The following is a 15,223-nucleotide window of genomic DNA, read 5'->3' as shown; positions in this document are numbered from 1 at the left end:
GTTAAGAACACTTAAACTTCACGCCGCCTCCCCTGGGAGGCAGGGTCAGGAGTGGTTAATCGTGTGCAGTCCTCGCTAAATTGCTGGGTTCCAGATGTTCAGAATGTCTTTTTTCTCCTATAGGATGCTACCTAACCGGATTGGGTTACGACAGAAGCGTCACCTTGGAAGCTTTTGACGGATGATTTAATTAACCATACATTAGGGCGCGTTATTTTCTTGTGCAAGGTAGCCCCCCCCCCCCTCCCCAACCGATTTTCTTGCCCGACTCCTCCGTTGCAACGCGGGGGTCCGCCTTCGCTTATCTCTGTTTCAAAAACTAAAACTAGCAGAGACCACTCAGTAGAACATGTGCTTACTAAAACACAGTTCATTGTACGCTAGCATTCAGTCATTAATTATTCATTCTTTAGGCGTTCGTATGTGGTACCCCGAACAGGGCCAGGCATGTATCACTAAAGCGCAATTTGTGAATATTAGGATAATGCAGTTCAGCTTTTGCACATCACTTACATTTTACCGGTATTTTTTGTCAAACCTGGGTACCCGTCAAAAAATAAAAAAAATAAAAAATTACCCTTAGCTAAAAAGTCTTCCCGCACTGCCCTTCAAGGCGCTACGTGCACTCCAGCCTCATGGATGTTGGTTGCTTCACCGGTGGCACTTTCTGTCGCCCGGGCATCTACGTCGACTTAATTCTGCGTAGAAGTGCGCACAGAGGCGTCTCGTGGCGGCGGCAGGGGAACTATGACACGCAGGATGCTACAAAAAAAAATCCCCAGTAACTTTCAGTTCCTCTGGGCTCCCGAGCTGTGTGGCTGTTGTGAGGCAGCCTCAGCCTCCCATCCGAGAGGCTGGAGTGACGAGGATAATGATTCCAGGGACTTGATGGCTGGGGAGGGGAGTGCAGGAGAGGGGGGGAGGGAGGGGGGAGGGCGAGGCAGGGGGATGGAGGAGCAGAGAGAGCGACGAGGTGGGAGGGGTGAGGTGGAAATTTCATTTCTCCCACTAAAGCGTTTGCTGAGACTTCAAGGTATAATCTATCCCAGATCCTTTCCCAGGGAGGCGAAACTTGGTGTGATCACGTTTCCCACACGATGCTCACGTTTGGTGCGCTCCAAACATCCCTCCCCACAAAGATAGGTGGCGTGTGTGGCGGGGTCTCTCCTCCCTGTGATAATACAGAGGAGAAAGAGAAAAAAATGTCATGAGGAGAGGCGTAACACGTCAGTCCGTCCCCAGGTCTGTGTTTCCTGGAGTGGCAGAGAGAGATCAGTGCTAACCTGCCCAGCAGGAGTAACGGTCCTCGCCTGCAACTCTTTCCGCGCGCACAGCCGCTCCACCTTTCAGCCGCTCCACCTTTCTTCCATGCTTTGCGGATCCTTCATGCCTTTTTCTGACCACTGTTTCTTGCCACAACTCCAGCCACGACTTGACAGGTATGTTCTTCCATGTTTGTCCCGAGCAGGTATACATTGTAAAGCTGTCAGAATCGCTTAGGTTTGTGCCCCCCCCCGCCTATGTGCACACACAGGTTTTGTTGTGTTATCCGCACAATTTTACCTAATACCTGTCCGCTCAGGTGAAATGTGTTATTAGACTTAATTGAGGTAAACTCGTATTTAACACGCCGGGATTCAATCTGTGGGGAGTTTATATACAGCAAGTATTGCATTTTATCTAAATTTACCAAATATTGTGTTGATTTATATACACTTACCTGGTAATGGAGTCAAACCATATGTAATGCACTTCGTATATTCTAAGCAGTATTTTTCAGAAACACGTCCCTGGACATGTTTTTTTTTTTTACATTTCTAATTGTCGATTGGGTCCAGGTAGTAGTTGTATCAGATGTTTCGTAAATGTTGTATTTCTCAATTCGTGTGTGAGTGCTGTGCGTGTGTCTTTGGGCATGTGTTAGTGAACGCCTCAGCCTATGCATGATAAGCAAACAAGTGAAATTGTGAACCTGTGTTTTTGTGGTTGTTTGTAGAGTCACTTTCAGCATTTATCACATTTGTGCTAAAACTAGACTGAACAGACTTAACGTGTTGTTGAAAGTCAGGAATTAGGATAGGGGGCTTCCTAGCTCTGCAGAACTGGCAGTTTGAACTAGGCGTGTTTAGTGCAAGAGTGATGTGAAACTGCCCAGAAAGGGGTCGTCATGCTTTTGAAAATGTGTTTATCTGCCCACTTTCCTATCTCGTGCTCTCGAGATCCGGGTGATGCAGAGATTGCTAGCGCCACACTCAGAAACATACCAGTGCCGAAGATAAAGTTTACAGTCCACCCCCTCCACAGGCAGACCCTCGCGCCTGCCTTGGAAAGAATGTCATTGGCGCGGGTGATCTGTGGAAGGGTCCGCACTGACTTACCTACCGCTCGCCCTGTGGTGTAACTTCATCTCTGTTGGGCTGGTCTGGTGCGTAAAGTTCAACCACTCTAACGCTCCTCTTCTTGAAACTTTACACGCCCAGTGTGTCGTCGAAGCGCTTCCGAGCCACAGTGAGGAAGAGCTGTCTTCCAGCTCGAGAGAAGCGCCCCTTTGCCAAAATCTAGGCGAAGCGCTGTGGAGGTTGGAGTGGGCGCTGATAGGCAGAGCAGGGGTTAATTGTCTTTGTTTTACAGTTTGCATCTGTTGCCTCTTTTACAGCCCTCCGCGTTTGAACCGATGCTCAGAGCCCTTTTAAAGCGACAGCATCTTCTGTCAAGAAAGGGTTAGGGTCTGAAGCCCAAGCGGCAGTCAATTACCCCCCCCCCCCCTCCCCCTCCCCCACGCTCCACACACCTAGGTACACAGAGACACGCTGTCGTGGGCATGGCACTTAGGAAGCAACACTTAACATGGCCCTGTGAGCAAAAGTGTGCCTGGCAAAATATTAGCAGATTAGTAGCCCAAATTCAGAAGGGGCAGTTTTTTGGTGCGTGTGTCTTCTGTGCCTTGCAGGGCTGGGGGTGAGTGGGCGAATCCCTCTGTAAACATCTCAAGTGGGGAGAGAAAGTCAAGGAGCCGGGTAATTGCACTTTCATTTTATTGTTAAATGTGAACACTGCGGGTGGGGGTGGGTTTGTGTTTATGTGACTGAGTGCTGTGTGTGACAGTGAGTGTGGGGTGTTTGTGTGTGTGTGTGTGTGTGTTGTTAGTGTGTTTTGAGTGCGTGCATGTTAGTGATTGAGTGTGTGTGAGTTGAGTGCCTGTGTGTTTGTATGTGTGTTGAGTGTATGTGTATGTGCGCGCGTGTTGCTGTCTCTGTGCAAGCACCACTGTCCCTCTCTCTCCCCGTGGCACATATCCTGTGCAGTCATGTGCTCGGGGAGCCCGGGCTGTTAAGCGCTAGCCTTGGTTTGCAAACAAAGTTTGAGAGCGCTGCGCCCCAGGAGGAAGCGCCGGCCGGCCGAGCCGTGCCTGCAGCGCACGCAGCGCGGGCTGCACATTCCCCCACAGGGTCATGGGATCTGAGTCACGGCGGAGATGTGGCTCCTGTCTCAGCACCTCCACGCTCTAGCACCAGCGACCCCCACACGGGCGCGGGGACCAAGTGCAGCGGCGCAGGGAGCTGGCTTTTGTGACTGTAAAATAAAGCTCTTGTGGGTGCCGCTTGGCGCCCTGTATTTGAATGGGAACCTGCCATGCCCATGTTGTCGCTGTGTTTGGTTGGTAGAGTCTGCGTGCTGAGGCGGCTGCTGCTGAATCAGGGAGCCGAGTCCATGCGAACTGCCATCTGATCCCCTCTTATCAATGAAGCAGCAGATCATGGCGGATGGCCCCAGGTGTAAGAGGCGAAAACAAGCCAATCCAAGGAGGAAAAACGGTAAGCGGACCCTGCCTGACATCGACTCTCTGCGGCCGGCGGGCGTGGGAAGGGCTGCGGCGGTCCCGGGGGCACTTTGTGGGGGGCAGCGGGGCTGGGGGCGGGCGGGAGGTACTGGGAGTACTGGGGAGGCAGATCGGCGCTGGAGGAGCGGGTCCAAGGTCCTGCACAGCCCCGAGCCCCGGGCTCCTCTCGGAGGCTCGCTGACACCCCGGGGCGGGGGCTGAAAGTTTGTTGCCTGAGCTCCGGCTGCCAAGTCTAACGGTACTGAGCCGGTGGCTGCTCCTGCACCGTTATGTGCCTCTCCCAGGGCTCCCGGTCGGCTGCGCGCTTAGAATAAAGTCGGGGCTGGGCTGCCTGGAACCCCCCACGTCCGTGTGCCTGAGGGGAGGGGTTGCTGTGGAGGGGATGGGGGACACATGGGGTAGAAGGGTCGTTTTCATTTATTGAAAAAAATATATATTGTTGATCATGCCGGAAATGTGTGTAAGTGATGTGAAGACACACACCCAGTCAGAAGCGCGATACACTCTAACATGCCCGGGACACTCGGGCTGAGCGGCCGCCCCCGGCTGATCTGAGCTCCGGGGCTGCTTTCAGGCGGCCCCTGCCCCGAGGGTGGCCCTTGAGCTGCCCCCCACAGCCCCGGAGCCTTTGATCTCACGGAGGCTCCGCTCAGCCCCACTTTTAGCAACTTTCTCCCACCGAGGAGCACACATGCAGCGCAGGGAGGACCCGGGCAGGGCTCTCCCACCCAAGGCAGCCTTTCATGTAGATAGTGAAGCGGGGCTGCGTGTCCTTCGTGGTGTGCGTGCAGACGGGGTGTCCTGGTGGTGCCCGGCCGTATGGGGGAGTGTTGGGGCGAGCTGGCACCAAACGCTCGTCCCGTGTCAGGCGTTGCCCCTTTGTGGTGTCTTGCACAGTGGTTTTCTTGTCTTGTGAGATCAGCGGCTCTCATGGGCGTGCCCAGGGGTCTGTGGATGTCGCCCACGGGGTCTGCCAGGCACTTTCCGCCGGTCAGTCTGTGAGGTGGTCCCTGCTCCGGGCACCCCCTCCCCCGCCCTGCTGCTGCTGTCTTTAGGACACACATCTCACCCCGGGCTCAGCCGCGTCTCCCCTGCTCTTCTGTTGTTTTTATTAAATGTTGACAATCGATTTTCTGAAATCGATGTCCTTTGTGGGACTTCCTCCTTTCCTTCCAAGAACTGGAAACACACTGCGGACGAGGGCGAATGAGCACACGCCTCGAGCCCAGGACCCTCGTGCTAAACAATATATTTGTAAGGAAGAGTGGGGTATGGCACGGAAGCGCCCCTATGCTCCTTGTGAGTGTTTGTGCTTTCTTCTGATCTCTCCCCGTCTGACTCCCGGATCAATAGGTGTCACTGACAGTCTGTGTACGTGTGTAACATGTCACATGCGGTGTTGGTCGCCTTGTTTTCCTCGGCGAGCGCTTCACCCCGGCAGGGAAGAGCCCAAGTCCGAAGGTTGGGTGGGCCCAGAAGCAGTCACACATGTAATTAAATACCAGGAACTTCTCCTGGCCGCGTGCTGTACGCACAGCCCCTCTCCCACTGATGGCGCTGCACGCAGAGGGGACGTGCGCGCACCAGGGCGATCACACACCAGACGCTAACTTTCTAGAGAGGGCGAATACTGCTGGTGGCCCCTGGCTCCCTTTACACGCCCACAAGCCGCATTTCTCAAGGCAGTCCTTGCTTTAGCTCGTGGGCTGGTAAAGTAGGGCATGGGTTGTAAAATGCGCGCGAGGTGCCACCATGCCTTGACATTCTTGGCAAGTGCACCCACAAAGCATTGCCCACTCTGGAACTCAGAGACTCAGGGGGCGTCTGCTGGGGACAATCCCAGAAACACGCCCGAATGGCACTGGCAGCAAAGGGGGCAAAATATTAGGACACACGAATTGCATCAAATATGGAAAAGGAGCTTTAGAACTGTACTATCGGAAGGCCTGGCAGTGCTTGGCAGAGGGAAGCAGACGGGCTTGGGGAAGGCCGACTACAGATCTCTGTGGCCGGTGAAGGGCAGGGGAGAGGGCGCCAGGCATGAAAGCTGCCCCGAGGCCGGGGGCAGGGGGTGGAGGGGGCCGCAGCCAGGGCCGCCGTGACCGTGTGCACACAAACCCAGCCACGGGGGGAGAGGTGAGCCGGCGCAGCCAGGAATGCATGCGCTTGTCAGTAAGTTCGGTCAGCTGATGCCGAGTCGCCTGACTAACTTTGTAACACTTTCTCTGCTCGCACAAAAAGGCGCCTTTCTCCCGGCCCATCCGGTGTTATGCCGGAGGCCCCTTCTGCTGCCAGCGGTGTCCTCCCTGGACACTGGCACATTCAGACACTGGTGTAAAGTCCGTCGCTGGGCACTGCAGCCCTCTCACGGGCCTTTGGAAAAGGACTCATGGGTGTGTGAGCAGCGCCCGCTTCTCGGTGCGCACACAGATGCACACCGTCCCCCCTGTAGTGTTTCTGTAAGCCCCTGAAAGCGCACCGAGGCTGACTTAAAAAACTTTTACATCAGTTGCGGCTCCTTCACAAAGTTAAACAAGGCTGTTCCCACATTTACAGCTTCACCTGCTGCAGGTTAGCGGCCGGGAAAAGATGGGGGAAGAAAGTACGCATTTAAAAAAAAAGTTCACGTCAAGGAAGAGAATAAGATAAAACCGTTATGTAGTTTATTTAAACAAATATGGCTTTAGCGTTGTTGATTCTCTGAAATTTCGGGTCTGTGCAGCGATCCCATGGGATCTGTTGTGCAGGCGATGGATACCTCAGCCGACCCGTGCACACTGTCATGTCAGCACTCAGAGGGCAGGGCACACAGGGGAGCGGTCACACAAATAAAGTCTCTGGGGGTCGACTGTCTCCCCCCGGCTGCAAGAGAAGACACCAAACTCCATATTAATGTTGTGTCTTTTAGTACCACTGAACATCTCCACGAGGTAGCTGCTCACACTCTTACCCCAAATGTAACTTCAAGCAAAGGGCACGCCGGCGTCGCAGGGCACGCTTTAACACACCGTGTCTAAACGTATCGAGACCTTTCTATTTAATTTCTAACTCATCAAAGCTGTTTAAGGAGTTGCAAAAATACAGCGCAATAACCCGCATTGCACACAGACTAAGTGACTGATGTGTCGCGTGGCTGTGTCTTTTCTGCCACAGTAAAGGGAACTTAAAGCCAGTTGTATAAAACCACATTAAAAAAAAAACGCAACTTATGATGCAAATGCTTTCAGTGAGTAATGGAAAGGGGGTGACATGTCACTGCTGCCGGCACCTAATGCGCGGAGAAAGGTGAACACAATACGAATGCGCAGGCCCCCAGCAGCCATCCAATATGTCCCCGAGCACATCGGGCGGGAGAGGTGCTCAGTGACCCAGAAGGAAGCGAGCGGGGCGCTGCATTGACTGCCAGCGATGGGAAGGGGCTGTTGTCCCTCCAAACAGTTTCTCTCTGGCCCCTGCGCGCCATTCAGCCGCCGTTAAAGGTGCACTGGGCCATTCGGACGGGGCCCCCCTTTGTCCGCGGCTCCATCACCATGGCTTCCCAAGGTAGCCCCGCGCGCACAGGTCGGCAGCTTCCCCACACAATGGCCTGTCTGCTCCAATGTGTTCATTTACATGTTTATAACGTCAATAGTGCCGGGTGTCCACTGTACCATTCAGTCCGCCTTTCCCACAGGGGGGGTCGGGGGTCTGGCAGGCACCTTTTTTTCACTGCGCTTTACTTGCCTTCTTAAATTGTGGAAGAAAGGGGTGAAGGGTTAGACCCAGGCGGGAATATTTCACTATTGAAAATTCATACATCGAGATCGATAGATCAGTTTTTAAAGTCACAAGAATGCTGTTTTTGCAACTATCAATCTATTATTTTTTACTGTTGTAAGAATTGTTATCTTTATTATTTTTTTTAAAAATGTTGCCGTCTGTATAGTTGGCTGCTTTGGAGCCGTTGAACAGAAATAAATAATTCTTGCTGTATCTAGTGACTTTTGTATATGTTTACATCTCTCTGTTTATGCCAACAGCATCTCCCTACCACTTGGAAAATCTATTGAAAGAATATTTAGACTGTGGGGAATATAAACTTAAAAAAAGTAAGACCACAAATTTCTTCATCCAGCAGTTTTTTTTTCTCAAAATAATATTCATTAGAATCATTAGAATTTCTTTGGCCATTTCATTTGAATGCGTAGCTGTTCCAATTCATTCCCAAAGATCTCTCAGTAGACCCATTTCCTCATGTATCCACTTCTTAGGAGTTAAAAAGTATTCCATGTCTACTGCGTTGTTGGGTTGAGCTTGTGGTTTTGTTTATGTTCAGTATTTTCTTCATAGTGGTGATAACTCTGTGGTGCTGAAACGTGATTGCACATCAGTGTTTGTGAACCTGTTTGTGGGCTGTGTGTGCATGCCTGTCCCAGAAATGCTTTTAAGATTTTACGGCTACGCCTAGGGGGGAAAGTAGCGGTTCCCATTTTTCATCATTTTGCTCCATAATGTTTTATTATCTGACACTGTTGTTGATGCATGTTGACCTGTGGTGTATAAAGGGGGGTGGGGAGGGATTGAGGGGGTGGGCAGAGACCCGCTTGTGGCTCGCACTGTTAAAAGGAGAAACTTTTGCCCATTTGTAGCACATTTTCCTGCCTGTTTGTGGAAAGATTGTTTGCCCAACAGGGAAGGCAGAGAGTAGCTGCACCGTTAGCTGAACCCCTGACATGGCGGTCTTTTGAATGCCTTAGGTATGATTTCACTTTCGCTCACATCAATGCTGACCTGAATGCCTTTCATATCTGATCCGCTGTGTCTCTCCCAGTAAACATCCCCTGAGGGGAGAACAAAGAAAGGAGCTCTTCTTCTCCTTAATCACAATTCAGCCCTTTCACCGCCGGCAGGCTACATTTGCATTCTGCAACAGAAAGCCAAGATGAAAAGAGGGGAAAAAAGGGAGAGCGGGAAGCGGCGAAGGCAAAGGGTGGAGGCTGAGTAAAATAACTTAGGTGTTTGTGGCTGTTTGTTGGGCTTCCCTTAGTTACAAGCCTTATATAGCACATGCTCTACCCAGCCTTGGCGCTTCTGACAGGCGGCTAGTGTTACAAGATGGCATGCCTGTACTATTCATGGCCACTCGCTCTAACACTTGAGGTAAAAAGTGTCAGAGGAGGATCAGATTCTACTGGGAGAAGTCTGTTATAGTTCGGGTCAGGTGTAGCCACTTTCAGCTCCTGACTCCTACCCGCTGCTATTATTTTGGTACCACCGCCCCGCCGCGCGACCGCGACATTAGGGATGGGCCGCCTGACTTGTCGTTGCAACTCCTGAGCACTGGCCATGGATACACAATCCCTCTGGGACAGCTTTAGGATGTACCGAAGGGAGAGGCCCTTGGGCAGCCTCGCGCTTGGAGGTGCGCCATGCTAGTGAGTGAGCCCTCCAAAACAGCATTTGGGAGGGAAAGGGGGGACGCACCTCAGGATGGATAGCTCCGCAACACAACAAGCCCACACATTTCCTTTGATTGGTTTCTGTCATTTCATTGCATTATCTGAAGGAAAGCTGCCCGAGCCTCCCCTCTTTTTTTTTCTAAATGTGGACTCTAAAAATGGTAGGGATTTAGGTTTATTCTTTTTTTAATGAGGGGTTTATTTATAAATGGATCATGCTTGCTGCAAAGTATTTAAGCCTTTTCAGGCTGACCTGTCACATTTTACTTTGTTCTTCCGCCTCCCTTTTGCAACATGTGGATGCCAAGCACACGGTTGTTGGTACCGGGCTAACAACAATGGCTCAACAGATATCTTAACTAACTCCGCTTCCTGTACAGAATCCTCTTCCTACAAGATTGTAATGCTTCTGAAATTGTGCTTTAGATTTCAGTACATTTTGCAAAAGGTGAACTGAACAGAGCAATCTGGCTGGGATTGCTGAACTGTATTTTCCTATAGCTCTTACTTAACGCAGAGTTTGCCTGTTGAGAAACAAGAACAAAACACATGACACAAATTCCTGATTTTTCCCAGAAGATTTAGGAACTTTGGTGCAAAAAGAGATTATCCTTACACCTTCCACCCCGCTCCACATCTACCCCCATGACCCAAGCGGAGGAGGATTTAGACAGATTTACTTCAGTAAACACCTTTGGACACTTGGGGGAATGCAGGAGTCTCTGTGCAGAAGGAGCCTTTTGTTGTGTGAGGTGCTGGGATAATACTTTACCAGGCAGCTGTGATATTAACCTATGCAGAAATGCTGGAAAACGGGTTAACTCTTTGTGTGCTATTCCCTCTCACTCAACAGATAAGATCCCCTTTGCAGAGAGCCTTCTTTTGAACATCTCAGACATGATTGTTCCTGTGGAATTTGCATAAAAACCAGTCGCACGTTTTGATACCCACTCGCTTTCCATCCAGCCTTTATTGTAGTTGTTGGTTTTTTCACCCCCTGGGAACATTTCTGATCAGAACAGCAAACAACAATTAAAAAAGTGTTATTTCACATCTCAAGGAAAGGCTGTTCTGACAAGTTTCTAAAAATATGCGTTGTAAAGAGTGTCTTTAAAATGTTCTAGGTGTTATAGTCGAGGTTATGCTGCATGGGGGCCCTGTTAAGCTTGTGATCGTTTCTATAGCCCCCATAATGAGGTCTCCTAGATTGTGAAACGCATAAGACTAGTAATTTCTGTCAGTCCACTTTGTGCTTTTCTCTGCCATACAGAACAGATTTAAATAAAATGAGTCAATGGTGATTGCTTGTAAAGTTCCTTCACTGTAACTGCTGAATACTGCTCGCTTGGCTGTGTTACGCCAGTACACAGCACAGCAAAATCCCATCTGTGATGTTGTTTGTGACAAGTTGTTTTTCTTTTGGGCATGGGAAACACTCATGAAGCTTTGACACGTTATCTAATTTTTGTAGTTGGAAAGTTAAGGTGTAAATGTTACATCAAGTTAAAGCCTATGAAATGTGAAGGGTCTGAGAAATGACAAAATTAACATTTTTTGCTGTGTTGTTGTGTCAAGCCGCAAACTGCCTTTCTCGCTGTTTCCTAGTGATCTGCCAGCACAAGTCCACTTCCCTCCCATGTGATGCAGCAGTTTTGAAGATGAGTTTTATATATGAAGCCACAACAGTGGGTCTGCTGGTCAGGCTGCCACTGCTGCTATGATGTGTGGCTTGGACAGTGTCCGGCCACTCCCATAAGAACATATGTGGCCTCTATGATGTCTCTCTTTGGTGCAAGGTGTTGAGAGGGCTACATGGATGATTGCAATAGAGAGCTCAATTTTCAAAACTTAAATGTCACAGCAGTACTGTAGCTGCTCGTTCTGCTGGGAGGCTGGAAGAAAAGCCTCATAGCAGCTCCGTTGACCTGTTAAGCCTCTTTAGCAGTCCGAATAATTGAAAATGTGGTTGTCAAAAAAGTCAACTATAAACCAGACATTGACAGTGACATCTGGCTGGTCAAGCTAAATTCAGTTTGATTGCGCTTCTAACCAGCACCAAGCACAGCAATCACGTTAAAAGCGTAACTTTTACCAAACTTTCATAGACCAGACCGGTAGGTCTCTCTGCACATGCTGTCATTGGGCCACTGTGAAGCTAAACCTTGACTCGCTCTGCGCGTTTCCTTAGGAGCATGCATTTTTATATAGCACAAACGGTTGTGTGATGCTGCAAGCAAATCCAGTGCAAATACACACTCTGGTAGTTGTTGTTTTTTAAAAAGATGTTCAGTATATCTTACTGATTTTGACAAATGGAGAGAAGCCCATATCCGCGCTGTATACCGCAGCTATATGTGTGCTGTCTGCTGTATTCTTGCACAATCTTTAATATTTCAGAATCCTCTGTTCACATGATCAAGTAAGTTAGAGCATTAGAGACACAATATGGTGATTGAAAAGGGTCCCAAGCTTACTGTTGATTTTGGAGAATAATACACTATTCTTAGTTTATTGTATAGCCCACACACGTGAAAACATGTTGTGGTATTTGTATAAATTCATGGGGTGAGTTTAGGTTTCAAGGGAGAGGTTAGATCGAGAAAAATATAATTCAATATACAGCAGTGCAAGTTTCCTCACCCTGTCTGCCTATGCGCCTCAAACTCTAAACAAGGTAGGGAGGTCGTTCAGTGAGCGTGGCATGGCCTGCATAGAGTTAGAGTAGAGTAAACTTGTCCCTTCGAGTTCTTTTATAGGTTGTGATTGTCCTTTTTCTGGCAGCACTTGATGCATGTGTTTATATGTTGGCAATCTGACACATCTTAGTCTGTGCATAGGTTCATGGAGGATCCTTGACCTCTGGCTTGTAGTTTATGGTACAGTTCAAGGTCACTTTGAGGATGGAATGCTCATTTTGTGGAGCAGTTGGAGTGGTCACAACTCTCTCTACTGGCTGTGTTCCCATCAGTGCATACTGCAGCAGTGAAACCGTATTGGTCACTGATAGCTCGCAATATCTTTGAAATGATTGCATGTGAGAAGACACAGACTGTCTGATAAAAAATGTTATCCCGCCGGCCTCACCCCCTTCAGCCTCTCCATTGATAATCACCTGATACTTTTGTTTTTGAATTTGTTTCAGTCATTTGTGCTTGGACACATTTCCATGATATTTAGCAGGTATCTTCCAGGTTCCAAATTACCTTCTAATGTAACAGTTCTTGACTTTAATCTTCATACACCTCTTCACGTATTTCTAATATATAGCAATTATGTTCCATGCCATGCAAGATTTACGGTTCTGCAACCTATCTACTATAAACAGGTGCAGCAGAAGGTAGTGGGGGGCATGTATAGACATATAGTAACCAGAGAATGTGACATTGTCATGGGTGGAGATCAGAGATTTCAAGATACCACCATTTGGAATGTCGTTTAACTGAATGGCCTTTAATCTAAGAGACACAGGATATGAAATTTAGACTTAAAAGAATCCGTTGCAATGGTACCCTGCATCAACAGCATGGTTGTTACTGACTGGGGTCAAAGAAAGAGCAGTCTAAGGCAAACAGGTAGAGAAAGTAAAGAAAAATACACAGGATTTCTGAAACCTTTATATGGAATGTAGCAAAGTGTAATATGGCGCGTTTGTATAAAGCTTTGTCCCTACATTTCATTGAAAATAACTTTTGAAATTCTGCGCTGAATCCGTTTCGTTTAGTAATGTCTGGAAAAAAATAATTTTGCAATCATATATTGATTTGGAAGATTACACTAGCAAACAATATATCCAGTTGTAGACATTATATTGTTAAACTAGAGAATGCAAAACAAATAAGCTTACCTTAGCAGCATTTGAAGATGGAGCTTAGTGGGGAGAAAGCAAGCTTAAAACTTAGCTGAACAGAAATCCAGGTGTTTCAGAATAATCTTGTATGCTTAAAACTCAGCTGAACAGAAATCCAGGTGTTTCAGAATAATCTTGTATGGGGTCATGATTGGATTCTGCTCTGCAATGCCATCTGTTCTAATTGATTGCTTGATAATCAAACTTGAACCTTTTCCTCTTGAAAAGGAGCTCTCGAGACAATGCTTCTAGATATTGCTTGAGTTTCAAACTCACCTGCCCACAACAAAAAAAACAGTAGGCACAAAAGTATGAGTGGCGCCGTGATAGGAATGTGATGCACACTCTGGAATGCCCTTTCAGCCAACATGGCCACTCAAAATATTCTTCCGGGCCTTTAAGTAGATCAATTTTCACTTAATTGTCCCGGTCCCTTCCATTTTAATGCTTCTCACCACCTCATGCTCATTCAGCATCTTTAGTGTATCCTAAATATGTCCCCATATGTCAGTGTTAAGCAGTCATATTGAACTCCTTAAAACCCCATCCTCAGAGGTAAACGGGGACATTCAAAGCACAAGAATCTTATGGACAAAAGTGAAATGTGGAACTCAAGACACATGTTGGATAGACACTCAAAGTGTACTTGAAATTGTCCAATTCTCAAGTAAAAATGGGATCTCATGATCTGAGGGTGTGAGTCACTCTACAAGCGCCTGCTCGTATCTCACTCTTGCGTGCGACATTGGGAAGCAAAGGACGGCATGCGTTAAACACTTACAGGTTGGCTGTAGGCAAGAAACTCATTCTCAGAGGTGAGTGGGGATACAAAAGGCGCGTTATAGATTCATACGCACCAAGTACTTCTAAGTAGCTTATTTTCAAGAGTGAAATATGAAATAAAAAGGATTCAAAGGACAGATTGCTCTCTTAGGGCCAAAATCAGACAGATTTTGGGGTGAGAATTTGTGACTTAATCCTGACTCAGTCCTAAATTTCCAAGTGTAAGCCGCACCTACTCAAGGAGAAAGAAAGGCACTGTGAAGTATTTGTATGTTAGCTTCAAATGTGTAATGGAAAGCCAATGGCTTATAGGGAGCAGGCACTCACCAAGTGCCTATAAGTACCTAACTGGCACAGGAAATAGAGAACCCAAAACCTAAATCCACCTTAGGTACCGAAGCAAGTCGTCTAACAACAGAGTAATTCCTTCACCTTTTTATGAACTTAGACTACAAGTTACATTTTATGCTAATACCTCCTTCTCCTTCTAATGCTCTCTAGCTAGTGATAGTGTTTGGAATCTAGAATTAACATGAAATACAATTCTACGGTTCACATCTTTTATTAAATTTTTGTTTGATGGATTCAGTGCCTAGGTTGTTGCTCTGTGAGGCCACCAAGATTAATCTTTAGAACTATGCATACACATGTGGTAAGGAAATAATTATAAACTCAGATTCCATAGTCTTCTATACATTTCTGTTGTAAGACTCCATGCCATTCCTGTGCCCACTACACAGTTCACAATACATTATTTAACATGTATAGCACACATTCTCTAACCACCCATCCTAAGATATGAAGTTTGTCATTTGAAAAGCATGAGAAATGGGTTAGTAAAGGCAAATTGTAAACATTTCCTTGGGTGATACTAAAGATAAGTTATCTACTTGTCCCAGCACAACTGTCAAACACTGGATATGAGTTTAAATGAAGGTCTTAAAACTTCCAATTTACATTGCAAACAGGAACATAAAAATAATTCAGAAGTTTTTTTTTGTCATACTGCTCCAACATTAAGGATAATGTTCAGTGCTCCTCTGCTTTGTGGCTGGGTCTGCCTATGTCAGTGTGCCATGTACTGTACAATACCTTGCCTGGTAGGGGAGGAGGGCCATGGATTCATGCTGCATTGGGTGAAACTCGTGCTACATTTGACTGTTGTGCCTAATAGAAGCATTGGTTGCAAAGAATGGCTCAATAACACATTGACAGGTTAAGATCTCTTTTTATCTTTCGAATTCGTTGACATTTGCTGAGGAATTGATTCACTTTTTTAAATTATCTCCAATGTCATAGCCAGTATCTTTTTTG

The 15,223-nt window shown here is 47.6% G+C and overlaps 1 protein-coding gene across 9 annotated transcripts in view; it reads left to right on the top strand.

Annotated features, from left to right (window-relative positions):
* Positions 1–967: 967 nt before the first annotated feature.
* Positions 968–15,223, top strand: part of ZEB2 (zinc finger E-box binding homeobox 2) — a 157,740-nt gene continuing 143,484 nt past the window's right edge. For 2 of the 9 annotated variants that reach the window (XM_085647558.1, XM_085647556.1), the window contains exons 1-3: positions 968–1,439; positions 3,666–3,815; positions 7,861–7,929. In XM_085647558.1, coding sequence (XP_085503684.1) covers positions 3,743–3,815; positions 7,861–7,929 — 142 coding nt within the window. In that variant the 5' untranslated portion in view covers positions 968–1,439; positions 3,666–3,742. Of the gene's footprint in view, positions 1,440–2,779; positions 3,018–3,665; positions 3,816–7,860; positions 7,930–15,223 lie in introns of those variants that run through there. The other 7 variants (XM_085647562.1, XM_085647561.1, XM_085647560.1 and 4 more) reach the window with 5 other exon arrangements.

The sequence above is a fragment of the Triturus cristatus genome, chromosome 3_2 (assembly GCF_964204655.1).
Source record: "Triturus cristatus chromosome 3_2, aTriCri1.1, whole genome shotgun sequence".
NCBI lineage: Eukaryota > Metazoa > Chordata > Amphibia > Caudata > Salamandridae > Triturus > Triturus cristatus.
The sequence above is the reverse complement of the archived record's forward strand: the minus strand, read 5'-3'. Positions and strand labels throughout refer to the sequence as shown.